General features: G+C 65.2%; 3 protein-coding genes across 5 annotated transcripts; 1 reads left to right on the top strand and 2 right to left on the bottom strand.

The window, feature by feature from the left end:
- Nucleotides 1–281: 281 nt before the first annotated feature.
- SCAF1 (SR-related CTD associated factor 1) lies at nucleotides 282–8,424 on the bottom strand. The gene is made up of 11 exons (XM_027859264.1): nucleotides 8,390–8,424; nucleotides 6,491–6,631; nucleotides 6,337–6,394; nucleotides 6,131–6,225; nucleotides 5,912–6,012; nucleotides 5,695–5,816; nucleotides 2,865–5,600; nucleotides 2,589–2,671; nucleotides 2,274–2,504; nucleotides 788–916; nucleotides 282–683 (listed from the first exon to the last, which is right to left on the bottom strand). Exons 2-11 carry the CDS (start codon nucleotides 6,623–6,625, stop codon nucleotides 492–494), a joined length of 3,882 nt encoding a protein of 1,293 aa, XP_027715065.1. The 5' UTR covers nucleotides 6,626–6,631; nucleotides 8,390–8,424; the 3' UTR covers nucleotides 282–491.
- Nucleotides 8,425–9,692: 1,268 nt separating this feature from the next.
- Nucleotides 9,693–12,111, top strand: RRAS (RAS related). Its single transcript, XM_027859247.1, is given in 7 exon segments — nucleotides 9,693–9,768; nucleotides 9,771–9,952; nucleotides 10,591–10,678; nucleotides 10,795–10,897; nucleotides 11,126–11,234; nucleotides 11,318–11,436; nucleotides 11,690–12,111. Coding segments are annotated over 7 exon segments (753 nt in total). The 5' UTR covers nucleotides 9,693–9,707; the 3' UTR covers nucleotides 11,781–12,111.
- Nucleotides 12,112–12,664: 553 nt separating this feature from the next.
- On the bottom strand, nucleotides 12,665–24,635 carry PRR12 (proline rich 12). Of its 3 annotated transcripts, none has more exons than XM_027859275.1 (14): nucleotides 24,529–24,635; nucleotides 22,781–22,893; nucleotides 22,044–22,205; nucleotides 18,591–21,946; nucleotides 17,858–18,455; nucleotides 16,880–17,286; nucleotides 15,819–15,935; nucleotides 15,507–15,640; nucleotides 14,876–15,360; nucleotides 14,531–14,656; nucleotides 14,340–14,437; nucleotides 13,985–14,155; nucleotides 13,793–13,888; nucleotides 12,665–13,474 (listed from the first exon to the last, which is right to left on the bottom strand). In XM_027859275.1, the coding sequence occupies exons 1-14, from the start codon at nucleotides 24,612–24,614 to the stop codon at nucleotides 13,322–13,324; spliced, it is 6,102 nt and encodes a 2,033-aa protein (XP_027715076.1). In that variant the 5' UTR covers nucleotides 24,615–24,635; the 3' UTR covers nucleotides 12,665–13,321. The 3 variants fall into 3 exon arrangements, with proteins under 3 accessions (XP_027715076.1, XP_027715074.1, XP_027715075.1); XM_027859273.1 differs by having other exon boundaries at nucleotides 16,880–17,259; nucleotides 17,870–18,455; XM_027859274.1 differs by having other exon boundaries at nucleotides 14,885–15,360; nucleotides 16,880–17,259; nucleotides 17,870–18,455.
- Between the last annotated feature and the right edge of the window lie 174 nt (nucleotides 24,636–24,809).

Below are 24,809 nucleotides of genomic sequence, written 5' to 3'. Positions count from 1 at the left end.
CTCCTGCTTTACACAGGGTACCAACTGCTAGAAGGAGGGGCACAGAGGTGGATGCCTCAGGCCCTGAAAGCCCCTCCAAAAGCTGAGCTTTGGGGTACAAGGGGGAGCTGCCCCAGTATCCCTGTGTGCTATGCCCATAACCACAGCCTCAGGGGAAAGGAGGTTCCTCTCCTCCCTCCACAGGTCCAAGCACAGCCAGGGTCAAGACTCCATTCCAGCCTCCAATGCCCTCCCCATCTCCCTGTAGGACCCCCAGAAAAAGAAGGGGCCAGAGGCAAAGCTGGAGGGTGTAACATTTCATGAAATCCTTAACTAGGGCTGGAGAGAAGAGGGCACAAGGAGGGAAGAAGAAGTGGGCCTGGGGGCGTTGGGGAGAAGTCTAGCTGGGCCAGACGGGTCCCCTCCCCCATCACCCCCCAATCCCACGAAGCTGTGGCTGAGGGGAGAAGGAAGGAGAGACATAAATATGTCAGGGCCCAGACAGGCAGGGCTCAGAGCGGGGGCACGGGCAGGACCGGGCCACACTTGTCAGGAGGTGCAGGTTCCTTAGACTGCCGAGAAGGCCCAGAGGGATCGCCAGGCTTGCGGCCGTGCTTGCGAAAGTAGCGGTAGCGCTGGACGTAGGCCCGGACCAGGTTGCTCACCTTCACGGGGTTGATTTCCCCACTCTTGCTGTGACAGATCTGGCCGTGGGGAGGTCATGGTCAGTGCCAGCCCTGGCCCAGGGAGCCTGCCTCTGTTCCCCACCCCCCACCAGCCCTCCCCCGGCCTGTCTCTCCAGCCCCACCTTGTGCACAGCCTTCCTCAGGATGTCCTTGTACTCCTCCTTGGTGATGTCCTTCTTCTGGTAGTAGGGCTTGATGGCGAGCTTCACCTCCTCCACTGCCCGCTCCTGCGTATGCAGCTTTTTCAGGTACTGAGAGACACAGACAGGCCAGGGTGGGAGTCACCAGGAGGGCAGGGGGCGATGCCCAGAGCCAGCCCAGGCACTGCTGCCCCTTGCTACCAACCATTTCCAACCCAGCGGCCAGAGGTTCTCCTCCATCCTCGTCTGCCTCTTCAGCCTTGGAGGCTTTCAGGACCCTGCCCCTCCACCCCTCTCCCGGTTCTCTCTCTTTCTCTCTCTCTCCCCCGCCTTACTCTCCCCCCTCCCCCAAGTTCTTCTCCCATCTCTCTGATTGCTCTTTCTCTCTCCTTTGGAGAAGCCTCCTCCAGATCAGGCCCTCTCACTGTAGGCATCCCTCAAGGTTTGTCCTTGGGCCCTTTTCCCTCTGTCCTACCTCACTTGGGGATCTCCTCAGCTCCCATGCAATTAATTACCATTTCTATGCTGATCATTCTCAAATCTACTTTTTTCTGCTTCAAAACCTGCTGACCCCCAAGCCCAAGTCTCCAAGTGACTTTCAGACATCTCAAACAGGATGTCTTAAACTCAGTACAGCCAAAACTGAACTCGTTCTCTTTCCCCTTAAACCACCCCACCTCCGCCATTTTCCCCAAGACTGTGGAGGGCACCCACCGTCCCAGTCCCTCAGGCTCCCACCTAGGAGTCATCCCAGGCTCCTCACCCTCTCACCCCCAGATCCAATATGGTGCCACGGTCCGTCGATTTCTCCTCTGCAAAATCTCTCCAGCGTGCTCCTTCTCTCCTCTGACCCTGCCACTCCCTCTGCACAAACCCTCATCCCCTCACCCCTGGACTATGGCGACAGCTGCTGGGTGGCCTGCCTGCCTCCGGTTCATTCTCCATTCAGCCACTAAAGTGATTTTCCTTAAGCACAGGTCCGACCATGTCATTCCCTACTCATAAACTCCAATGGTTCCCTGTGGCCTCCAAGTTCAAATGGAATCCTCCAGACAGCCTTCAGAGCACAGCTCCCTCCTGCCTTTCCAGTCCCCTCAGGCCTCATCCCCAACATGTACTCTTCACTAAAGTGCCCCCGGCCTCTTAGCTTTCCACCTTCCCACTCTGGGCATCTTTCCGGAGCATCCCTCAGGCCCGGAACGCCCTCCTGCTTCCTGTAAGCCCCAAACTGAATGATACTATCTATAGGAAGCCCCCTCTGAATCCCCAGGCCGAGCTCTCTCTGTCCAGCAGGCCCAGATCTCCCAAGCCCCTAACTGTGGACCTGCTACCTTCCCTCAGAACATGGGTTCTGCTAGCTTGTCTCATCCTCCCCCAGCCTTAGTACAGGACGCGGATCGGGGGGAGGGGAGGCCCAGCCAGCCACCTCAGGTCTCCCTGGGGGCCATCCCCTTCTGGTGGCACTCACTTTGTCGGTGTCCATCCGCCCATCGGAGCTGCTGCTGCCTTCCCTGCGGTCAGGGCCCCCAGCCAGGCCTCCGGGCGAAGGGGGAGAGGAGCTGCAACCACCCAGAGGCAGCCCCATGCTGCCCCCACCATGAAGCAGGTAGCCCGAAGGCCCAGGGGGGAGCCCCAGCACAGCGCCACCTGGGGCCTGAGCCCCACCCAGGGCTGAGGGTGGCTTCGCATGGCCGAGGATCTGTAGGGAGAGTGAAGATGAATGCAGATGCTCGGGGCCCCCCAGTCCCTTGGCAGCTGCTCTCAGCCCCTGCTGGATCCCCACCTGGTTGGTGGCCTGGATCAGTTCCTGGGCTTTGGCCCGGCTGGCCAGATTGGCCTCCTCCATCTTGAAGAGCAGAGCAGTCACTAGGAAGGCAGAAAGGCCGGAGAAGATGACGGGTCAGGGTGAGCCCAGCTCATCAACACCCTGTGGTCTGTGCCCGTGCCACCCCCAATCCGTCTTACTGTTTCCACGCTCTCCTCACTGCACGCCTAGGCCCTTCCCACATGCTCTACGTCCCTCCCTTCCCCGCTCCCCTCCAGCTCAGCCCCGACTCACAGGCCAACACGCCGCTGGTGGCACAATCCACCCCGGCTGGCAAATTCCAAGGCATGGGGGGCGGGGGGACCGGGGGCGGGGGGGCCCGGGTCGGGGGCCCCTCCTCCGGTGCCGCCTCAGCCGTGCCGATACCGCCTGCCCCTCCTGCTCCCGCTCCTGCTCCTCCCCCAGAGGCCGTGGTGGTGCCAGGCTGCTCCTCCTCTTCTTCCTCCTCCTCCTCTTCCTCGTCCCCATCTTCCCGGTCTCCTCGGCCTCGACCCCGGCCTCCGGCCCTAGCCGGCTCCTCGGGCAAGAAGGACACGTCGGGTGTCTTGCAGCTGCTGTCCACGGTCTGCGAGTCGGGCGTGAGGGCTGGGGGCGGCGGGGCTGCCTTTGGGGTAGGGGGACTGGGGGGCTTGCCCGGGGCCCGTTCCTCCCCTGACCAAGAAGTCTCCTCAGCTCCCTTGGGTCCAGCCTGGCTGCAGCTGTCGGCCTTGGACTTCTTCAGGGTCGTCCCGCCGCTGCTTCCGCCGGCCTTCTTCTTCTTAGTTTTGGTGCCTTTCGTCTTCACCTTTGACCCTTTGACCTTTTTGAGGCCAGCCTTAGCCTTGACTTTGGCCTTCTTCAGCTTGGGGCCTCCCGGGGCCACCCCTTTGCCAGGCTCGCCAGACGCCTTCTCGTCGGCCTTCAAGAAGGGAGACCGGCTCTCGCGGTCACGGCTGAATTTGACCCCAATGGAGCTGGGGGCCGTCGCCGTGGCCACCTCCTTGGCGGAGGTCGTGCTGCTGACGCCCTCTCGGATCAGGACCGCCACCTTGGACTGAAGCTTGACCTTGCGCCCGCTGCCCCCGCTGGCAGTCTTGGGGGCCGCTTCTTTGCCTGAGGATGGCCGGGCCTTCTTGGACCCTTTATCCCGCTCGCGCTCTGCACCCTCCGAGGAGGCCGTCTTCTTCCGCCCCTTCTCCCGGGGGGCCAGGGCTGCTGACCGCTTGCGCTCCTTCTCACTAGACCCCTTCCCGCCCCCACCTCCCCTCTCCTCACAGCTCAGCCCTTCCGAGTCATAGAGAACCTCCCGCTTGGGCAGGGGCGAAGCTGGGGCAGGGCCGCTCCCAGCCACGGAGGCCGAGCGCGACGTGGGCTTCTCGGCCCTCCCCACTGTGATGGTCCGCTTGATGGAAAAGAGGTCGTGGTCCGTGAGGTCCTGAATGGACGGGGGCACGGCCCCCCGTCGCCGACTCTCCCTCTCTGTCCCAGCCACTGACACCTTCTCAGGGTCCCCCCCGCCCCGCTTCTCGCCCCTCGACCGAGACCGTTTCTTCTTCTTCTTGCTGCTGCCTTCGCCGCGGTGCTTGGTCCGGTGCCGCTCCCGCCTGGAGGACGAGGACGCTGGAGGGGGCGACGCGGAAGACCTTCGCCGCCGCCTCCTCCGCTTCTCTCGGGACCGGGACCGGCGCCCCCCTCTCCTCCTCTCGGAGCTTGGCGACCAGGAGGACCGTGGCCGTGGGGAGCGGGAGCGCGACCGGCGGCGCGAGGACCGAGAGCTGGGCTTGCGGTCCCGTGACCGGTGCTTCTTGGGGTCCCAGGCCACGGGGGCCGGCGGGCTGGGTGGGGCCGGCGGGGCCGGCGTCTCCTTGGCCTCTCGCTTGTGATCCCGCTTGGACTTCTTCCTGGGAGGCTGGGGCGGGGCGGCGGGGGCTGTGGATGGGGAGGGAGACCGCTGCCGATAGCGCTCCCGCCGCTGGGTCAGGATCTTGCGCCGAAGATCCAGGCCGGTCCACCGGGGGTCGGAGGATGTAGCAGGAGGTGCGGTGGGGACGGGGTCACCCAGGTCCACCTGCAGGGCCCCTTCCCCGTCAGACTCCGCGTGCAGAGAAAGGAAGTCGTCGCCCTCAGGGCCCCGAGCTGGCGGAGGGGGCAGTGGTGCGGCTGGGGCAGTGGCGGCAGCACTAGCTGAAGGGGGGTTAGGCCGGGGGGCTCGGCCCCCAGCTCCACGGAACAGTGCCACGGGAGCAAAGCGCAGCTCCTCCTCCGGCTGCACGATCTCCCCTTCCTCGATCTCAGAGTCCAGAGGTGGGGCAGCCGGAGGGAAGGGGGCCCCCGTGGTAACCACCTCCAGGGACAGCTTGCCTTCCCCTCTCGAAGCCTCTGCCTCAGCCCCCACCACAAAGACTCTTCGGCGTGGGGGACCACCCTCCACCCGGGTTGAGTCGGCCTGGGGTGGGGAGCCAGAGCCTGCTGGGGGTGGAGGCTCTGGCCCAGGGCTCTCCCCACTGGGGAAATCCTGGCTCAGACTGTTATCGTCATAGATGCCTGCCAGAGTCTCAGAGATTCGACTGATGCTATGTGAAAGGCCTTCCTCATCCTCCTCCTCTTCTTCCTCCTCCTCCTCTTCCTCCTCCTCTTCCTCCTCCTCCTCCTCTTCCTCCTCCTCCCCAGGAGATGGTGTGCCCCCTGAGGAGCTAGGGTTGGAGCCCGTGGGCTCAAAGGGGTCATATTTCTGCTCAGGTGCAGGCGGTGGGGAATAAGCCTCATCCGTGGGGTGGAAGGGGTCATAGATGTCATAGCGAGGAGCTGCGGGAGGGGGTGGGGGGGGCGGGGGGGAGGACGATGAGGACCGTGGGGAGGATGAAGGAGAGGAGGAGGTAGAGGAGGGGGCCGGTGGCGGGGCTGGCCCCCCATCTCCTGTGCCCATGGTCAGCAGCGGGAGGCGGGAGGAGGCACTGGTAGGGTCCAGGAAGCCAGGCTGCAGAAGAGACCCTGCGGGAGGTGAAACGGGACGCCATGAGGGTGACGGACCTCGGCCTCTCCAAAGCGGGCCCCACCCCGCTCCCCGGCTCCCCACTCCGGTCACCTGACTTGTTGAGCCGCCAGGCCCGGCTGCCATGGAGTGGGTGAGAGATGGGTAGAGAGAGGGGAGCTCCATCTCCCAGCTGGACCTCTGCCACCAGCTCCAGCATCTCAGCGGGCTCCTCCCTGCAGGGGTACAGAGGACAGCAAGGGGTCACAGGGTAAGCTCACCCCACCTGGCCCCACCCAGCTGCCACTTTCCCTCCAGGTACACCACTCACTCCGCAGCCGGGAAGTCCAGCCGGCCTGAGATCCAGGAGGCCGGGGGCTCAAGAACTCCCACGAGCCCAGCCAGAAAGCTGCGGGCAGCAAGGTCCACCACCTGTAACCAGAGGAGTCCGACTCTTTCGAGGAGCAGCCCCAGGACCTCGAGCCATCCGGGACCCCAACAAACAGCCCCTGGGCGCCCCAGGGAGCCCCCACCCAGCTCCCACACTCACGGCAGCAGCATCAGTCCCGCCTGCCCCCCTGAGGCAGAGCTCGGCTCTGGGGCTCCGACAGCGTTTCCTTCGGGGACCTCGAGCTCGAGGGACGTCTGGAGGAGGGAGAAAAAGAGAGGTCAGGACAGGGGGCCAAGGCAACAGGGCCAGCAGAAGCCTGGAGAGGGACAGTGGGAACCCAAGCCACAACTCCAAATGCTCCCTACCTTTCTCACTGGTCAGCTCCCCCTGCAGTGAACCCCCTACTGCCTGCTGGAGAGCCCGCTGAGAAATGGGAAAGAAGAGAGACACTCAGAAGTCTGAGCCCACAGACACGCTCTTCCCAGGCAGCCAGGGGACACCCACGCTTAACCCACTCACCAGGATGATGGCTGAGGGCAAGGGGGCTGGGCTGGGGGCCAGGGTAGGGTCTCTGTCAGGCAGGCCAGGGACCTCTCTCCTCTCATCATGGGGCTCCTCTGCTGAGGCACCTCTGGGCTCCTCCTCATCCTCCATGGTCACCTGGGAAAAGGAGGGACTAGTGTGCAGGCAGGTCCCCCCAAGAAAGCAGACCCTTTCCTTTGCTCCCAGTCAGTCCTCAGGGCCCACTCTCAGGTCATCTGATGAGCAGCAAACACCCAGGGCTCACTCTGGGCACCACAGAAGGTCCCAGCCCCACAGAGACATCCCTCAGCCCCAAGGTCCCCTTCGTTTCTTATTCCTGGTGTCCCATCCCCTCTTCTTGACATTCAGGCCTCAGAGGAATTCCTAATATCTGATGACCAAAACAGCCACCTCCCAACTCCTCAGATGCCTCTCCTAATCCCAAAGGTCCCCCCTGCCTCCCATACAGATCCTCACCCTACTCAGACAGCCACAGGTGACCCCTCTTGCCCCATATAGCTTTTCCAGGCCTACTTAGACCTCTGATATCCGCTGATGCCCAGACTCAAAAAGAAGTCGACCCTTTTTCTCACCTCTGATACTGTCACTGTGGTCCTCCTCAGATTCTCATAAAGACCTCCATACTCTGACACCCCCCCATTTCCTCTATGCTCCCCTCCACCCTGTATTCCCTCTCACGACTAGCCAACCCCTTCTCTATTTACAAGCTCAGTCTTCCCCTAGAAGGGCCCCCCCCCCAACCCCAGCAGGTTGCAGAGACCCCATCCAGAACCAGGTCCCCGAAGGAAACGCTGTCGGAGCCCCAGAGCCGAGCTCTGCCTCAGGGGAGCAGGCGGGACTGATGCTGCTGCCGTGAGTGTGGGAGCTGGGTGGGGGCTCCCTGGGGCGCCCAGGGGCTGTTTGTCGGGGTCCCGGATGGCTCGAGGTCCTGGGGCTGCTCCTCGAAAGAGTCGGACTCTTCCCAGGTGACCGTGGAGACCCCATCCAGAACCGGAGAAGGCTCAGGCTGGGCTGGGGAGCAGGACACTAGGCTCTGCCTGAGGTCCAACTAGCCCCGATTTGAAGGGTGACTTCTGATGAATCCCCGCCCTTCTCTAAGCCTCATTTGTTCCTCTACCTATTTGGGGGGTTTTGTTTTTGGGGTGGGTGAAACTGATGATTTCTCAAAAATCCTCCTGGCGATTCACCTCTCGTCTCTCAGCCGGTGTCAAGGATGGGAAGGGCCGCACCAAGGCCTTTACGCTGCCCCCGCCCCCACCGGCAAAATCTGGGGGCCGTGAGCCCCCCTACGATGGGGCCCCCCATCTGACACCTGTGCGCCCCCTGCTTGCTCGCCGACGGCCCCGGGCCCGACAGGCAGCCCCTTCCCCACGGACGTCGCAGCCCTGCCCCTCTGGCCAAGGACCTCAAAGACGGCCCTCCCTGCTCCGGCCAGGCGTCCCCCGGCAGACCCCGGCCCGCTCCGGCCGCCTCCCGGTGTCCGGCTGCACGTCCGCACGCACCCGGCCCGGGGCGCTCCCTGGGATGCCGGGGGTCCTGCTCGGACAGCGGCCCCCCGCCACCGAGGCCCAGGGGCCTGCGATCGCCGGGCCCTGCGCGGCCCCTGGAGACAAGAGCCCCCCGGCCGCGCCCCAGGCCGTGAGCCCCTCCCCCCGGGCTCCGGCGGGCGCGTAGACCTGCCGGGCGGCGTACACGGCGGCGCAGCTCCGCTCGGGGGCCCGAGCCGGGCGGCCATCTTACCCCGGCGGCGGCGGCGGCGGCGGCGGCGGCGGCGGCGGCGGCGGCGGCTGCGGCGGCCTGGGCCTCGACGCTCCCCTCCCTGCCCCGTCCGGCCCTCCCTCCGTCCGTCCTTTCCCCAGTCCGTCCGCCCCTCACCCGCTCGCCGCCGCCGCCGCTGCCGCTGCTCCTCCTCCTCCTCCTCCTCCTCCGCCTTCGCCTCCGCCTCCGCCTCCGCCTCCTCCTGGCTCCGCGGCCTCCTCTCTCTCCTCTCGTCTCGATCTCCTCTCGCTCGCTCCTCCGGCTGCGGCTCAGGGGCCCCGGCGCGGGCGGGGCAAGGCGGGATGGGGCGGGGCCGGGCGCGCGCCGCCTCGGGGCACGCTGGGAAATGCAGTCCGGCAGAAGCGTCGCCCGCCCACGGCAGCCGGCTGGGGAACTGCGCTTCCCGGTGAGCAGCGCGGTGGCACGCGGGTCCCGCCGGGAGGCGTAGTTCCTTGACGCGCGGAAGCAGAGGAAGGCCGAGCCAAGCTAGGGAGGGAGGAAGGGAGGAAGGTAGGTGGGGCTGGCAATGTCGAGCGCGCCTCCCCCCCTCCCCTCCAATCCGACTCCGCAGTGTTCTGCGCGCGACCGGAAGGAAAAGGCCTGCGGCAAAGGCCTTCGGGAGTTGTAGTCAGTCGAGGCTGAGAGACTGCGGGACCAAAGTGCATAGCCTCACTCAACCTTGGCTCTCACCCTCTCCCCGGGGAGCCTGGCGCCCCATCCTAAAGGATCTAGACTTGATAGGAGATGAGAGGGAGAGAGGGAGGGAGGGAGAGAGGGAGGGAGGGAGGGAACAAGTATTTACTAGCGTTTTACAAATATAACATCATTTGACAGAACTGAAAGGGTGACTCAGGGAAAATCGCTCGCCCTCCCTCTCTGGACCTCCGTTTCCTCCTGTAAGATCCAGTAAGATAAGGGAAGTAGGGAAAAGTTGAAATATTTGGACGGGGACCCCTGCGCCCCTTCCTCCTGTCTCTGGCCTCCGGGCTCATGGGTTTGGAATGCGATGACTTCACGACCCAGCCGAGAGCAAAACTCCGCCCCCTCATTCGCATAAACCCGCCTCCTGGGACCCCATGAGGGCGAAGCCCCGACTATATTAACAAAAGCCCCGCCTCCGGACCCCGGTCACTTTCCTGTGCCTCTCGGCTTGGCTGAGAGGAAGCTTTTATTTGCATATCCCGCCTCCACATGTAGGACACCGCCCCGACCCTGACTAATGCGGGACCCTCTTTAGCTGAGCCTCGCCTAGGCCAGGAAATTCCACCAGCTTATTAACATACCCCGCAGCGTTCTGTCTCCCATTGGCGGACCACGACAGCGTCTCCCCCCCCCCCCCCCAGGGCCTGGACGTTCCACCTGGAACCTTAGAAGCTTAACACCAAGCGCCCTCCGGGGCTCATTAGCATGGCTCCGCCCCCGTGTTCTCATTAGCATGGCTCCGCCCCAGTCGAGCCAGGCTGGGCACCTCCCTGGGCCCCGAGGCGGCGGCAGCGGGCCGGCGACATGAGCGGGGTGGCAGCGGCGGCAGCGGCTGGAGCGGGAGTCGGGCAGGGGCGCGGGCGGGGCCGTCCAGGGGCGGCCCTGTCGGCCCCGGCCCCAGCCGGGGAGACGCACAAGCTGGTCGTCGTGGGAGGTGGCGGTGTGGGCAAGAGCGCGCTCACTATCCAGTTCATCCAGGTAGCGGAGGGCGCCCGCCCGGGCCCCCCCCCCCCCCCCGCGGCGACCACGGCCCCTGCTCTGGGTCCCCCGGGAGCCCCGCCCACCGGAGCCCCTCCCCCAGGGCTGTGCTCGCCTCCTGCACACGTGCCACACAAACCACTCTCTCCCTGCCCGGGGGTCCCTGCTACGATCTGGCCCCGACCCCTGCCATCCCCCAGTTCGGGCCCTGCCACCACATTCCCCCACCCCACCCCCAAGTTCCGTTCCTGGCCTTGGCCTTGGCCTTGGCCCTGGCCCTGGCCCTGGCCCTGGCCGGGGGGGTGGGGAAGGCGGTCGGGGCAGGAAGGGCGGGAGCCGGAGGCGGGAGGGCTCCCCCTTTCCGGGCAGCGCAGACAGCGGGATCTGGCCGCATCCCAGGCTAAGGAGGGAGGGACTGGACCGGACCAGCCAGGGCCTCGGGGAGGGAAAGAGTCAGAGCGGGCGGACACGGGAGAGGGCGAGAGAGACAGACTCCAGCGAGCGGGGGTCGAGGGGGACAGGACGAGCCCCGCGCCCTGACAGGTCGAGATGGGGAGAGCTTCAAACCCAAGAGGGGCGAACACTGGGGCCGGGACAAGAGCCGCCCTGGGTCTGACTTCCCATCCCCTCGCTGGCAGTCCTACTTCGTGTCTGACTATGACCCAACCATCGAGGACTCCTACACCAAGCTGTGCAGTGTGGATGGGATCCCGGCCCGGCTGGACAGTGAGGGGGAGGAGGATTACTGGGGAGGGGGGAGGTGAGGAAGAGGGACTGCTGGCGGGGCGGGGGAGCTGGAAGGAAGGCGTAGGGCCCCCCAATCCCTTTTTGCCCCTCCCCAGTCCTGGACACCGCCGGGCAAGAGGAGTTTGGGGCCATGAGGGAACAATATATGAGAGCCGGCCACGGCTTCCTGCTAGTATACGCTATCAATGACCGGCAGAGGTGAGCTACCTGGCTGCCCCACCCCCTAGAGGGTGCATGAGACGAATATCCGGGCTGGCTTTGGTGCTTGCACTTGCAAAGGGCCAGCTTTGGAACCCGAAGGAGGGGAGGAGTAAGGGCTGGCCTTGGCACCTGCAGAAGGAAGACCGAGAGGTGGTCCTGGTGGCGGGCAGCGGGCCCAACTTAAGCTCTGCTTCCTGGCTCCCCCGTCTGCCCTCCCTGCTTTAGCTTTAACGAGGCAGACAAGCTGCATACTCAGATCCTCCGCGTCAAGGACAGAGATGACTTCCCCATCGTGCTGGTGGGCAACAAGGCTGATCTGGAGACCCAGAGACAGGTCAGGCGCCGTGGGGAGCAGGGCAGGGAGGGGCAGGTCCCAGGGCGCGGCTGCTCAGCCCCCTCTCCTCCCCACTGCCCCAGGTACCCCGTTCTGAGGCCTCGGCCTTCTGTGCCTCCCGCCACATAGCCTATTTTGAAGCATCGGCCAAACTCCGCCTCAACGTGGACGAAGCCTTTGAACAGCTAGTCCGAGCTGTCCGGTGAGAATGAGCCTCGGCCCCTCCCCCTCCCCCAGCCTAGTGAACAAAACAAGCAGGGGTTCTCGTGTCTGGCTCTCCAAGCCTCAGCGTCCCTTCCTGGTAAGCTAGATGTTCCCTACCCACCAGACACCCTCCCATCCCACCCAAGTCCATGCCTGGCAGGATCTGCAGTAGCGCCCCGTTCCAGCTGCCGTCCTACCCGCCCACTCTCGGTCCCCACCTGGCTTCCCCTAAAAAGTATCTCCCTCCACAGGAAGTACCAGGAGCAAGAGCTGCCCCCCAGTCCCCCAACACCCCCTAGGAAGAAGGCTGGGAGCGGTGGTTGCCCATGCCTCCTTCTCTAACTCCTGTGCCCTTGGGCCCGGAGCAGCACCTCAGAGATGGCTCTCTACTTGCCTTGCTGTCTGGGGCCCTTCCCCACGTGGGGCCTGTTACCTCTCCTGTCCAATGGCATGGATTGACTGTCGGGGAGAGAGGAGTGCAGGGGGAGCCCTGAAGCACCCCCCACACACACACTGCCCCTCCATGTCCAGTTACACTACACCAACCGGGCCCCTGGGACGGGGTCACCCAGTGCCTTCCTCACAGCGCACACCCTTCCCTTTCTCCCTCAAAATCACAACTGTATATACTCTGCCACCCCACTTCTCAATAAACCTCACTGCCAATACCAGACTGAGCGTCAATCAGTTCCTAGGGAAGGGCCCCGTGACCGAACTTCGAACAGACCCAAGAATCCCTGGGGCGGATGACCAGCTGGCCAAAGCTTCCAGGGCCCCCCACCCCCACCAAGGCCCAAAGGTATAGCCCAGAGTGAGGGGCAACTGCTGTCCCTGAGTCTGGCCCCTACTCTGGGGGTAGCTGGTCACTTCTAGCCCCACTGGGGAGGGAGGTCCAGGCCACAACCCCTGCCCACTTCCAAACTCCCCTATCCCCTCCTGCGCACTTCATTCCTTCCTGGGGGGAGGAAGGGGCCTGTGGCCTCCTCAGGCGTGGCAGGGGCTCAGAAGTTAACCCCAACAAGTGGTCACCCATATTCCTTTGGAGGTCTCCAGTGACGGGGAGCTCATTCCCTACTTCAGCAGCAACAGGGTAGCTCCCATTTTTATAGGATCATAGGAAATGCATCCCCCCCCCATCCATGGGTTTCTAGAAACTGCATTGTCCCCTCCCCCTTCCCCCCCTCCCCCACCGCAGCGCAGGACAGAGGCACACGAGGGCCAGCCCATGCAAATAAAGTGGTTGCTGTTCCGGAGCCTGGCTGGTTCTGTGTACACAGTGTATACAAGGTGAATTGTTTAGAAGCCCAAGAGAAAGACAGAGCGAGAGACAACAGGGTAGAGGAAGGGGTTGGGGAGGAGGAGGGGAGTGGACAGACTGATAAAAAATAGAACCACATTCAGACAACACTCAGAAACTGGAGCGAGGTGGGCCGGGGGCTGGGCCAGGGACCAGACACAAAGCGCTGTACGTAGAAAAGGAGGGGGGCCGGAGCGAAGACCCCTTCTCTTCCCCCTCCCCTAAGTCCCTCCCCAAAGGTATGTACAATAAATAAGATTAAAAATAATTAACAAGCTGAGATCCCCTACCCCACCCACCACAGCCTCCCACTGCCAAGGGATGGCGCTTAAAGAAAAGGTCTTGGTTGGAAGCGGGAGCACTCCCTGGACCCCCCACCCATACATAGACTTTTCCTATACATTATGTACATGGAGGGAGGGCAGAGGAGGGGAGGGCAAAGGAGGGAGGGTACTAAATAGACATTTATACATATATATATAAATAATTTCTCTGTACAGTGAAAGGGGGTGGGGGGCAGGGAGGGGCTACAACCCAGCAGGGCAAGTCAGCGACCCGGACGTCGGACACTCGTGGGCCCCCAGGGTCACACGCAGCGGCCTTGGGCCTGGGCCTGGGCCTGGGCCAAGAGGTCACTGAAGGAATCAAAGAGCTGTTCCAGCCAGGGCTGATTTCTCATACACTGCTGCACCACCTCTTCCTGCCCCAGGTCATCGGCACCTCCCTCGATGGCCAGCGTCTGGAGACGGGGGAAAGCAGAGAAACAGCTGGAGGACCCTGGTAGTGGGGCAGGCCACAGAGCCAGGACGCACAGGGTGACCGGAGGGATGGAAATGGGGAGACGGCCCCAAGGGAGCCGGGGCAGGCCACACAGGGCTACCAGAGGGAGACGGCCCCGGGGCAGCCGGGGCAGGCCACACAGGGCTACCAGAGGGAGATGGCCCCGGGGGAGCCGGGGCAGGCCACACACGGCTACCAGAGGGAGATGGCCCTGGGGGAGCCGGGGCAGGGAGATGGTCTCCAAATGGGCTGGGATGAGGAAGGGCTGGAGGGCTACCTGGTCCCTGCAGCGGAGGAAGGTGTGGTATTTGTAGTGGTGGAGAGCGTGATAGAGCGTGTAGAAACTTGACTTGTCCAGCTCCACCTTGAACTCCTAGAACAGGGAAAAGGGCAGAGGAAGCCTGAGCACCCAAGGGGGCCCAGCCCGGGCCACCTTCAGCCCTCCCACCTTGGGCTCCAGTGGAGGTACCTGCGCTCGGGCCACGGTCCTCTTCAGTTTGCTCAGGGTCTTCCGGTTATATGGGTCCCCTGCAGGCCGAAGCCGCACGGCACCAGAGCCCGTCCCAGGGGCACCTTCTGCTCCCCCAGCCCCACCACTGCCACGCTCTACCTGCAACTGGGGGAAAGTGTGCAGGGCATCCTGGGAGAAAAAGAGCTGCGTCAGAGGGCGGCCTGGGCCACCAACCGGACCCCTGACCCAAGCAGAGAGTACCCTGTGCTGCTACTACCAGGTCCTTGACCCTGACTGACCCCTGACCCGGGCAGAGGGCACCCCATGTCACCAATACCAGGCCCCTGGCCCACCACCCCACCCCTTCAGGCACCTGCAGGGCTGGGCTCAGGGAAAGGCGCTTGAGAACTTTTTTCTTGTGCTCATTGAGGATTCCATCAATCTTTCTCATCGGGGGCAGGTACAGCTCATCTGAGGAGAGACAGATATGAGTACCCCAGGTGTCCTGGCCCTTGACCCCTGGGGCCTGCCTCCAGCCCCGACGGGGAGACCCTGTCCACTCACCGTGTGTGTCCTCCAAGGCCTGGATCATGTCAGGGTCCAGGGCCGTGCTCACCAGCATCTCCACATAGCTGCGGTACATCTCTCTCATGGCCCGAGTCTTCAGAAGCCGCCCAGGGGCAGCCCGCTCTGCCAGGAAGGGAGGAAGGATGGCTCCTTCTATCAGCCGCCCCTTCCTCTCCACCTGGCCACACTATGCCATCTAATCTCAACGGACCTCGATGCCCCCACTCCAGCCCCGCCACCTCCAACCACATGCCTTACTACTCTCCAGGCCACCCACCCCCACAGCCATGCCAGCCGTGCCAAGGCAGGCCCCTTGCTCAGGGACCTCGGCCTGGCCCTCACCATCCTCACTGGGGGGCCCGGGGGAGGACTCAGAATCGGAGGAGCTGCCTCTGGTCGCTGCCGAGCGTTCACTCGCCTCCTTCAGCCACTTCTTTCTCTTCTTCGGGGGAGGCTCGGCCTTCACCTTGGCTGGACGGGCCTTTGGAGGGCGTGGAGGCCTGGCTGGGGCCGTCTCCACTGCAGGTGGGCCAGGGCGGGGGCCCCGCTCCCCTCGAGTGGCCCGCTCCGACCGAAGGGCCCGCTCCTTGTCGGGAGGGCGGGCTGGAGGAGGTGGTTTCTCTGGGGCCGGCTCTGGGGCCTTCTCCGGGGACTTCTCAGGGACCTTTTCCGGGGGCTTCTCCGGGGGCTTCTCGGGGGTCTTCTCGGGGGCCTTCTCAGGGGGCTCTGGCTTTGAAGGGGGAGCTGGGGGCTTGGGAAGGGACGCCCCACCCCCTGGGGCTACTGTCGCAGATGACGCGGGAGCAGCCTTTGGCTGGCCTGGACGCCTGAGTGAGAAGAGAGATGAGGCAAAAATCATATTCCTTTTTATCTCTCAACTGCACCCGGAGACCCTCTGTCCACTTCTCCCAGGGACCCTCTTTCCCAACACGCTCGATTCAAATCCTTCCTCCGTAGCCCTGCCCACGAGTACCTGACGGGGACCGGGGGCCGATGCCACGGCTTTCGCGCACAGACTCTCACATAATCCTTCTTATTCACATTCTCCAGAAACTTCACGTAGAGGCGCTGGTATCGGTTCTTGGCATCCCCAAAATAACCCAAGTACTGGTAAAGTGGGGGGCGGGGAACAGAAGGAAGAGTTAGGGCTCCCTCCGCGTGGTCTCCGCAGGGGACCCTCCCAAGCTGGCTCGGGGCCCACACCTCTGCACACCCCGCTCCTGCCTGTCTCTAGCAAGCCGGCAGCCACGCGCCCCAACCCCAGCACGCCCCCAACCAGGTTTACATTGCTAGTAGCGCAGAACTGCCTCTGTCCATCCTTGATCTCTGGGGTGAACTTCTGGAGAAGGGCCTTCTGAACCCTCCAGATGGGGGGCGGCTCCCGGCCTGTCTGCAGGGCCAGCTGCAAGGAGGAGGGCGCGGGGTCAGCATGGCCCCATCTCCAGCCGGGCAGCACTCCAGGCTTCCTCTGATGCCGCTCTCTTCCCTCACGCCCCTTCCCCGGCTTCGGACGAGCTCCCCCAAGTTCAGGTTCTAAAGCCCTGGGCCATTCCACCCCTCTCGGCTACTCGGGACATGATGGGATCAATCCTCCCCAGAACGGACAGGCAGAGATGGGCCCAACGGCACTCCAGGGACGGCAGAGGCCTCTGGACTCTGCCTCCAGATCCCCTTCGAACCCAACCTTCATTTGGAGGCCCTGGGCTCCTGCACTGATTGAGGGTCTACTATGGGCCCAGCACTGTGCGAGGCACTTTACAAGTACGCCAGTCCAGCTTGCCTTAAGAGCTTCCTCCTGCCAACCCTAGGCCAGAGGCCAAAGCCACCATGGAGAGGACAAAGGAGGCAGCCGAGCCTCGAGTCAGAGGTTCTGGGGCCACATTCCACTCCCAGGATACCGTCGGCTAAGTCCTTTCCCCAGTGTGGGCCTCAGCCTTCCTCTGGCTAAAATGTGGGGGTTGGCAGCCCCACCACTGTCTCCTCATCCAAGCCTCCTCCTGATAGCCGTCTCAGGAGCCCGGCCCAGCTTCCCGGCCCCCAGCAGTGAGGCCTCTTTCCTCCATCTGCTAAGCCTAGACACCAGAGGACCCCTGCTGGGTCTCTGCAGACGGCCCACCCGTTCTCAGGATTCTTTGCTGAGAAGCCCACAAGGCACGGCCAAAAAGAGCCTGAGCTCAGCCTTCCGCCCCAGGGGTATCTCCTCAAACACAGAGATCAGCCAAGCCGACGCCTCACCCCCATCTCAGGAGAAATCGAGGTTCTGCTAGGAAGGGCGCTGGGCAAGGTGACTGCGGTAGCCAGGGAGGCCTGAGGCAGGGCACACCCAGCACGGCCTCCTCCACTCACCTTAAGGGCTGGGATGTCCTCCGCCCGGATGACAAACTCATCCCTCTCGCGGAAGATGCCCTCGCCTCCGCTCTCCCCCGCCTCGTCGTCGGTCTCACCACACACAGCCGCGGTCTCTTGCTTCTTGGCTAAGTGCAGGGGCCGAGCATCAGGGGGCTCGGGCTCCTCGGGGGACGGGGCTGAGGGGGGGGCCGGGGCTGGCGGCTCTGGCGGAGGGAGCGGCGGCATTGGCACAGGAGGGATGGCAGGAGGTGGGAGCGGCAGGGGCGGAGGGGGCGGGGAGGCAGGCTCTGGGGGCACCAAGGGTGGGGGGGAAGGGGGCGAGGGAGGAGAAGACGGAGCGGGTGACGGGGGTGGCTTCTCGTCCAGGACGGGGGCTTCTGAGGGAGCAAGGACAGATGGTGGAGCTGTTCAGAACGGGGAGCACCAGGGCCCAGCCCCACATCCCCAACCCTCCCCAAGCCAGCCTGCACGCTCTTTAGACTCTAGACTGTGCCTTTCCCCGCGACACCTCCTTTCTCCTCCCCACTAGATGGAAGGAAGGAAGGAAGGAAGGAAGGAAGGAAGGAAGGAGACAGACGTTTATTAGATGAGTGCCAGGCACTGCACTAAGCATTTTACAAACGTCATCTCGTTTCATCCTCGTGACAACCCCGGGTGGTAGGTGCTATTATGATCCCTGTTTCACAGTTGAGGAAACTGAGGCAGGAGCCCGAGCTCCTGGGCAAGCAGCTAAGGGACTTGCCCAGTCCCACGGCAGGGCACACAGCCGAGGGCGGATTTGAACTCGGGACTTCCTCACCCCGGGCCCCACGCTCTACCCTAGCTGCTCCCGACGGGTCAAGCAGCCTCCGAGCCCCTTGGGTTCCCTCAGCTCGGGGCCTCGCAGGCCCCTCAGGAGCCTTGCCCCGGGCAGGGCCGGCCTCTGGGCCCACTCCGCCCGCCACCACGCTCCCCGACGCCACCACGCTCCCCGACCAGGGTTCTCACCAGGGCCGGAGGCCGCGGCGGGGGCAGCGGCCGGACCGGCGTCCTTGGGGGCGGGCGGATCGTCCAGGGCCGAGATGGCGGAGGAGATGCTTGCCTGCAGGTCGCGGTTCTTGGCCACTGAGTCCTCCTCGTCCGAGGAGAAGGAGGGCAGGGTCTCCAGGTTCCGCTTCAGCTCCTCGTCCAGGCGCTTGCAGGGCGAGGGGCAGCCCAGGCCCAGGCCGTCGCTCTCTGCGGCCTCCAGGGCCCCACCCAGCCCGAAGGGGGGAGCGGGGGGCGGGGGCGGGGCCGGGGGGGCCGCGGCCGGGGGCGGCCCCAGAGTCCGGGCAGGCCCGGCCTTGGAAGGGCTGGGGGGTGGCCCCGAGCCCGAAGGCAGCTGCTGTCTCTTGCCCGACTTCAGGAAGTCCAGGAAGGAGGCCATGAAGCCCGACTTCATCTCTGGCTGCTTCTCCTCCACCTCCTTGATCTTCGCCTGGATCTTCTCCCGGGTCTGGCTCGAGTCCAGGCCGCCATCCGCGGGGCCAGATGCCGCTGGCTCGCCCGCCACGGGGCCGCCACCCTCGCCCACTTTGGGCACCGCCAGTTTGATCTGGAAGAGACGGGAGGGCTGTCGCAAACCCCCCTCTCCCCGGGCACCCACGGCCGCCCCCCACGGGGGGCCCGGGGAGCCCCTCCCTCACCCCCGCAAACGCTCCCCGGGAAGGGAGCCGTCCGATGCCTTCACCTTGAGCGGCTTCAAGGGCTCCAGCCCCTCGGCGCCGGGCTCGTCCACCTTCCTCCCCCGGCCCCGGCCCCGGCCGCGGGGCTTCCTGGCTCCGTCCGCCGGGGTGCCGGGAGCGCGGGGACACAGCTGGGGCCCGGGAGGAGGGTCGGCCAGGGGCCGGATGCGGGGCCGTCCCCGGGGCCGAGGCGGGCCGTCCCGTTTGGCTTTGGTGGGCTTCCTCCCCCGGCGCCGGGGCCCGGTGGGGCCGGGGGCCGGCGGGCAGAAGTCGATGTCCCCCAAGGGCGAGAGGGCTGGGCGGGAACGGCAGCTGGACACGAGGTCTGGCAGCAGGTCAGGGAGGCGGCGGGAGTTGAGGCGGATGTCGGCGGGCACGTCGGCCTTATCCTCGTCGGCCTCAAACTCGTACTCCTGCGCGTACAGCTTCTTGGGGGTCTGGAAGGGAGGGTCCCGCCGCCGCAGCAGGTGGAAGGACGAGGTCTTCAGCAGCTTCTTGGGCTTGGATGAGCAGAAGATGGGCGAGGTGAGGCCGCCCTTGGGCTCCGGTGGCGGTGGAGGCGGGGGTGGCGGAGGCGGGGGGGGCTGGTGCTGCCCGGCCTGGATCAGGCCCAGGGGCTCCGTGTTGACGGTGGACGGCAGCTCCACGGGGGTCTTGCCGGGGTCCAAGCCCAGCCCGGGCGGCTCGGGCCCCCCACTCGCCGGTCCGCCAGGGCAGTAGGGGCCGTAAGGGTCGTAGGCCGGAGGAGCCGGGGGCGCGGCTCCGCTGCCGCCCTTGGGGTCGGCCTCGTCCTCCGGGGGCCCCGCCTTGGGGTAGTCATCGCCGCTGCCTCCGCCGAACATCTCCTCCATGGTGGGGAAGAAGCCGCGCTCCTCGTCCTGCAGCAGCGAGTCAGGGAAGCAGATGGACGTCAAGGGCACGAAGCGGGGCGCCTTGGGCCCCTGCGGGCTGGGGCTGCGATAGGCTCCCGCCGGGTCCTTGGCCTCCCCGGGCCGAGGGCCGCCCGCCTCGGCGGGGGGAGCAGGCAGGGGCTCCAAGGCGCCCAGCAGGTCCTGCATGGCCCCGGGGGCCTCCAGTCCCTCGTCCGCGCGCAGCCGGGGACCCGGGGAGGCAGCTTCGAGGCCGGGAGGCCCCCGCAGGTGGGCCTCGAGTTGGAGAGGTCCAGAGTCCCGAGGGGCAGGCTCCAGGAGGTGCACGCCCACTTTGCGGGGCGCAGGGGCAGAGGGGGGAGCCGGGGGGCTGGGCGCGTGGCTCAGCACCGAAGGCAGGAGCTGGGGGGGGGGCGGAGGCGGAGGCGGGGGCAGGACGAGAGGAAGCTCAGGGGTGCCCTCCAGGAGCAGGCCGTGATGGGAGGGCGGCGGTGGGGCTGGGGCGGGCGGGGGCGGAGTCTTCTGCAGGTAGGCCCCCAGGTCCTTGGCCCCCGCCCCGTAGTGGACAACCGAGGTGGCCAGGGCCTCGGGGGTGCCCCCGCCCCGCTCGCTGCTGGCAGCCTTCTTCTTGTCCTTCAGCCGCCCCAGCCCCAGCTCCAGCGCGGCCCCGTCGTCCAGGCTGGCGCTCGTCCGGATCACGCTCTGCAGGTGGTAGCGCTGCTGCTCCTCCTTGGCCAGGTCGTAGGCCGCAGCGGTGGCCTTGGGGCCACTCCCGCCACCGGGCCCCTCGCTGCCCCTCTGCTCTTCACACTCTCCCACTAGGCCTTCGGGGCCCGAGCCCCGGGGCGGGCTGGGGGCCTGCAGCAAGTGCTGGATGAGGAAGTCCTCATCCTCGGTGCGCTGCCCTGTCCCCCCGCTCCCCGGCCCCCCCAGCAGCTCTCCCCCATCTCCTTTGCCCTTATAGCCCCCGGCTCCCCCTGCCCCCGGGTAGCCGCCACCCCCACCAGGAGGGCCCAGGAAGGTCGGAGAGGCCAACACCGAACTCAGGTACTTTCCAGGGGCGCCAGGGCTAGCCACCCCTGGGGGCCGCCCTCCTCCGGCAGCTGGTGGTGACTGCAAGGGCCGAATGATGTGGGAAGGACTAGCTTCCCCACCCCCACCGCCACCTAAGGAGGCTGGCGTGTGGCCCCAGGCCCCGCCGTGGCCTGAGAGGGCTGGAGAATGGCCGGTGCTATAGCTGAGAGAGGGGCTGGCCGTGGGCAGGCCCTGGGAGTGGGGGGCAGGGCCGGGGTAGCCTTCACTCTGCACCCCATAAGGAAGGCTCTGGAGCTGGTCAGGGGAGTAGCTTTGGCAGGTGGTCAGGCTGGGAGGAGGTTGCTGGGGAGGCCCACCAGGCTGCGCCTGGGGAGGTCCTGCTGTATAGCCAGGCCCCTTACTCAGGTCCTGGGCCTGGGTGGCACCAAAACCCTGGCTGTAGGCCTGGGGACCCATGAGGCCCTGGGGCTGGCCTGGGGAGTAAGCTTGGCCCCCCCCACTGCCAGCCCCACTGGGCTTCCCGGTCCCAGCAGCATATCCCCCACCCCCCAGGCTCTGGCACTTAGGTGTGGCTGTGGAGCGGGACGGGGGGGGCCGCGCCGTTCCAGCCCCCGCCCCATAACCCCCCTTGGCTGCCTTGTAACCAGGTGACTGAATGATGGGGCGGTAGCCTCCCCCTGCCGCACCAGCCCCCTGCCCCCCTGTCCCCGGCCCAGCTTCTGGGCCGGCTGCCCGGCCCCCGGCCCCTGTGCCCCCTGCACCAGCCCCCTGCCCCCCCTTAGCTGCCTCCCCAGCTCCAGGGGAAGGCTCCCCCCCTAGAGGACTACAGGCCAGACTGGCCCGGTGGCCCATGGCTGGGGGCGGGTAGCTGCCGCCACAGCTCAGGTAGTGCTGTAGGGAGTGGGCCGTTGGGGGTGGGGGGGGCGGGGGCGGGGGCTGGGCACTGGCCGGCCTCTGGTAGTGCTTGATGACGCTGTCCTGCCTGGGCAAGGCCCGTTCAGGTGGGGGCCCGGGTGGGGCGGCCCCAGAGAAATTGTACAGCTGGGGAGAGGACTGCTCTGAAGAGGAGGAGGCCAAGAGGTTAAACTGAGCAGGGAGATGGCGGGGAGGGGGGGGAGGCTCAGGAGGCCCTGTGCGGTAGGGAGGAGTCTGAGCAGGCCCCAGGCTGGCAGGCCCCAGGACGCCACCCCCCGCCAGCCTCTCAAAGCCCAGTGAAGAGGGCACGGTTGGGGCCTGAGAAGGCTTCAGGTGCAAGACATCATGTGGTGACAGGAGCCCGTTGGCGGGTGGGCTGAAGGGCGGGTCCTGGAGGCTTAGAGACGACGGCACCGGGAAGGGGCGACCCCCAAATGAGGCTGGGTGCTGATAGGCGGACAGAGCTGACGAGGATGGGAACGTCCCCGAGCCGGGCAGGGCCCCCGAGATGAATAGCTCCGTGGGGCCGGGCGTGTGCATGGCTGGGGAGAGGGGCCCAGGGTTAGACAGGAAGCGCCGCACCCTGGACCCCGGGCTTCCCCATCACGCTACCACCCCTTCCACCCTGGGCTAGGCTACCTGTCTGCCAGGATGGACTTCGGAACTGAGACAGGAGAGAGGAAGCAGACGGGCCTGGCTGGGGGGCCCGGGACTCCAGGGCAGAGATCAGATTCATGACTGAGGCATCTGGACCAGCTGAACCAGCATGGTGGAGGCCCGTGTCAAACAAGCCTGAGAGCCCTGGGGGAGGCACAGGCAGGAGGGTGAGGGGCCGCCCTCAGAGCGAAGCCTGGGACCCGAAGGGCCACGAAGTGAGGGTCCCTACCACCAAAGGAAGGGGAACCGGCACCGGGGCAACAGGAGGCGTGGCCGGGGAGCGGGGGGCGTGGCCGGGGAGCAGGGGGCGTGGCCGGGGAGCGGGGAGACAGGCAGGAAGGAGGCTGGATAAGGAAGAAAGAAAGCCGAAGAAGGGAGCCTTAGACTGACTGACTGATGAGAAGAGCCAGTGAAAGCGCACTACAGGGAGTGCAGATACGGGCAGTAAGGGAGACATGCACAGTCAGAGAGATCGTGGGGAGCTCACTTCACAAAGGAAGGAAATGGAGCCCAGAACAGGTAAGGATTTGGCCCAGGTCACATGGAGTGGCAAAGCCAGGACTGCCTCTCACTCAGGCTGAGGCTGAGCCCAATATAGCAGGCTGGGAGAAGAGGCCAGGAAGTACAAGCCGTGGAGGCCGGGATGTGCGGAGGGAAGGGCAGCCAAGGAGCCCAGCACAAGGAGCCCATCCCACAGCATCTGGGTCCAGTGGTCCTACCTGCAGGGTGATGATTGGTGGCATACCCCTGAAGCGGGTGAGGGGCTGCATAAGCCTGGCGGTGTAAGATGTCTGTCTCCGGGTGGGAAGTCCTGGAGCCGCCATATACCAAGCTGGGGAGGGGGGAAAGAGGCAGGAAGGTTATCCTAGGTATTAGAGACCAGACCAGCCTGATTCCATCCCCAAGGGTATCTACTGGGGCTTCTTTCCTTCTCTCTGGGGATGAGAAATTTCTAGGTTGGTAAACAGCAGGACCACAGCAGAGGGGAGGGCCTGGGGTCCCTATCCTCCGGATACACAATGGAATGGACCCACTGTCACACAAAGGTAGGAATCACGGGGCCACCAAGAGCCCCTGCCAGCCCAGACCTCGGGCCCCATAAGACTACAGAAAAAGACCCTTCTAGGCTGGCTCCGTATAAGCTACAGACACCTCACTGGTCCCAGGGTCACAGAAGACCCAAGGCAGTGATATGCAAGGGGTACGACATAGGTGGCCCAGACAGGTCAAGCTCTGAGTAAACACATGCATTAGAACTGCCCAGGGACACGTGTTCCCAAGAGAAGCTTACACACTCATACACAGCACAGCTACCTCAGATACAACTTGGCCCCAATCATGGGTGAAAAAAAAAACCCCCTATAACCATCATCAAACACACCCACTCTTTAATACTCAGACCTGAAGTGGGAATGGGCCAAGGGACCAACCCCATCCAAAGAGTGATCACAGTCAGACCCTTAGAGACACCATCAGCAGCTCAAGGAACCAGGGACTGAATGTGAAACCCACACACAGAGCTCAAGCCCCAGATAAGGGTCAATGAATCCAGCAGACAGACACAAAGCCCTCCAGCCTAGAAAAATGTGGAGATGGTAACATGTGGCCCCCACAGGCCACCATGAGGCTTTCCTCATCGGGACAAATCCCAGACAGATCACAAATTCCCAAACACAGAAAAAGCAGCTGGGAGAAGACACTGAAAGTACAGCCTAGACCAGGCAGACAGGAAGACAGGCCAGGCAAGAATACTGAGGAGGTATGCAAAGGGGCAGAGCAGACGCACTTGTAAACACAGAGCAAGGCTCCTCACACATGTAAATACCAGCTAGGATACCACGAGTAAACACGGCCCCAGGTACTGGAGCCTGCAAACCCTAAAGCCCAACCTGCCAAAGTGTGAATGCATAGGTGTGTTGGGGGGGGGATGCCTGACCCCCCCACCATTGTCCAGGCACTTCAGCTCAGAGCATGGAGAAGTTACTCAAGGGAAGAAGGGGGGCGGGGTGTGTCCAGAGACCTGCCTGCCCACTCCGCGTTCACCCCTTCCTGGTCCTCAAGGGGGGGCGGGGTTGCCCTGTACCACCCGCTGGGGATTGGGGGGGGGCTCCTCGCACAGCGGGGCGAACAGGGGGGGGGGGGGGGGGGGGGAGGGAGGGGGCCCAGGCAGACTTTGGGGTCGGCACTCCCTCCTCTTTCACTGAAGCAGGGGGTAGGCCTCTGCCCCCATGTTTTTGCATTTGCTTGCATTCCAACGCGCTCCGAAGTGGGGGGGGGCGGAGAGCGGGGGAGGGGGAAGGGCAGCAGCCAGGCCTCGGACGGGGTGGGGGGGGGGCCCCCGGGCCCCGGGGCCCCCCCCCCCCCGCGGCCCGGCCCCGACTCCTCCCCTCCCCTGCCCAGCTCAGCCCGCCCCGTCCAGGCCCCGCCGTGCCCTGCCCCGGGCCCTAGGCGGCCCCGGACTCCTTACCTAGCTTTCGCTGATCTCTCGTAGCTCCATCCCGCCCCGGCGCCGAGCGGGTCCCCGAAGCCGGCGCTCGGGTAGTTCCTGTCCATGAAGGGGCCGCGGTGGGGGCGGGCGGGCGGGCCGGGATGGGGATGGGGATGGGGGAGGGGGAGGGGGGACGGGGAGGGGGCGCAGCGCGCTTGCAGCAGCCGCCGCCGGGGGCCCGGGCCCAGGGCCGGGGCCTGTCTCTGCCTCTGCCGCCGCGGGGCCCGCGCCTACGGGGCCGGGAGGGGAGGGGGAGGGGG

The sequence above is a fragment of the Vombatus ursinus genome, unplaced genomic scaffold (assembly GCF_900497805.2).
Source record: "Vombatus ursinus unplaced genomic scaffold, bare-nosed wombat genome assembly UNPS02014165.1, whole genome shotgun sequence".
Lineage (NCBI taxonomy): Eukaryota > Metazoa > Chordata > Mammalia > Diprotodontia > Vombatidae > Vombatus > Vombatus ursinus.
Note: the sequence above shows the minus strand (reverse complement) of the source record. Positions and strands in the feature narration are given on the sequence as shown.

What these genes read in the sequence shown, in the direction of transcription:
- SCAF1 (XM_027859264.1), bottom strand. Translation starts at nt 6,625, where the DNA reads ATGGAGGATGAGGAGGAGCCCAGAGGTGCCTCAGCAGAGGAGCCCCAT. An exon ending in CTGGCGGCTCAACAAGTCAG is followed by an intron (nt 5,601 to 5,694) that starts GTGACCGGAGTG and finishes CACCTCCCGCAG; the next exon opens with GGTCTCTTCTGCAGCCTGGC. An exon ending in GGCGGATGGACACCGACAAA is followed by an intron (nt 917 to 2,273) that starts GTGAGTGCCACC and finishes TGTGTCTCTCAG; the next exon opens with TACCTGAAAAAGCTGCATAC.
- PRR12 (XM_027859275.1), bottom strand. Translation starts at nt 24,614, where the DNA reads ATGGACAGGAACTACCCGAGCGCCGGCTTCGGGGACCCGCTCGGCGCC. An exon ending in GAGAGATCAGCGAAAGCTAG is followed by an intron (nt 22,894 to 24,528) that starts GTAAGGAGTCCG and finishes CCCCCTCCCCAG; the next exon opens with CTTGGTATATGGCGGCTCCA. An exon ending in GGACCGTGGCCCGAGCGCAG is followed by an intron (nt 13,889 to 13,984) that starts GTACCTCCACTG and finishes TCCCTGTTCTAG; the next exon opens with GAGTTCAAGGTGGAGCTGGA.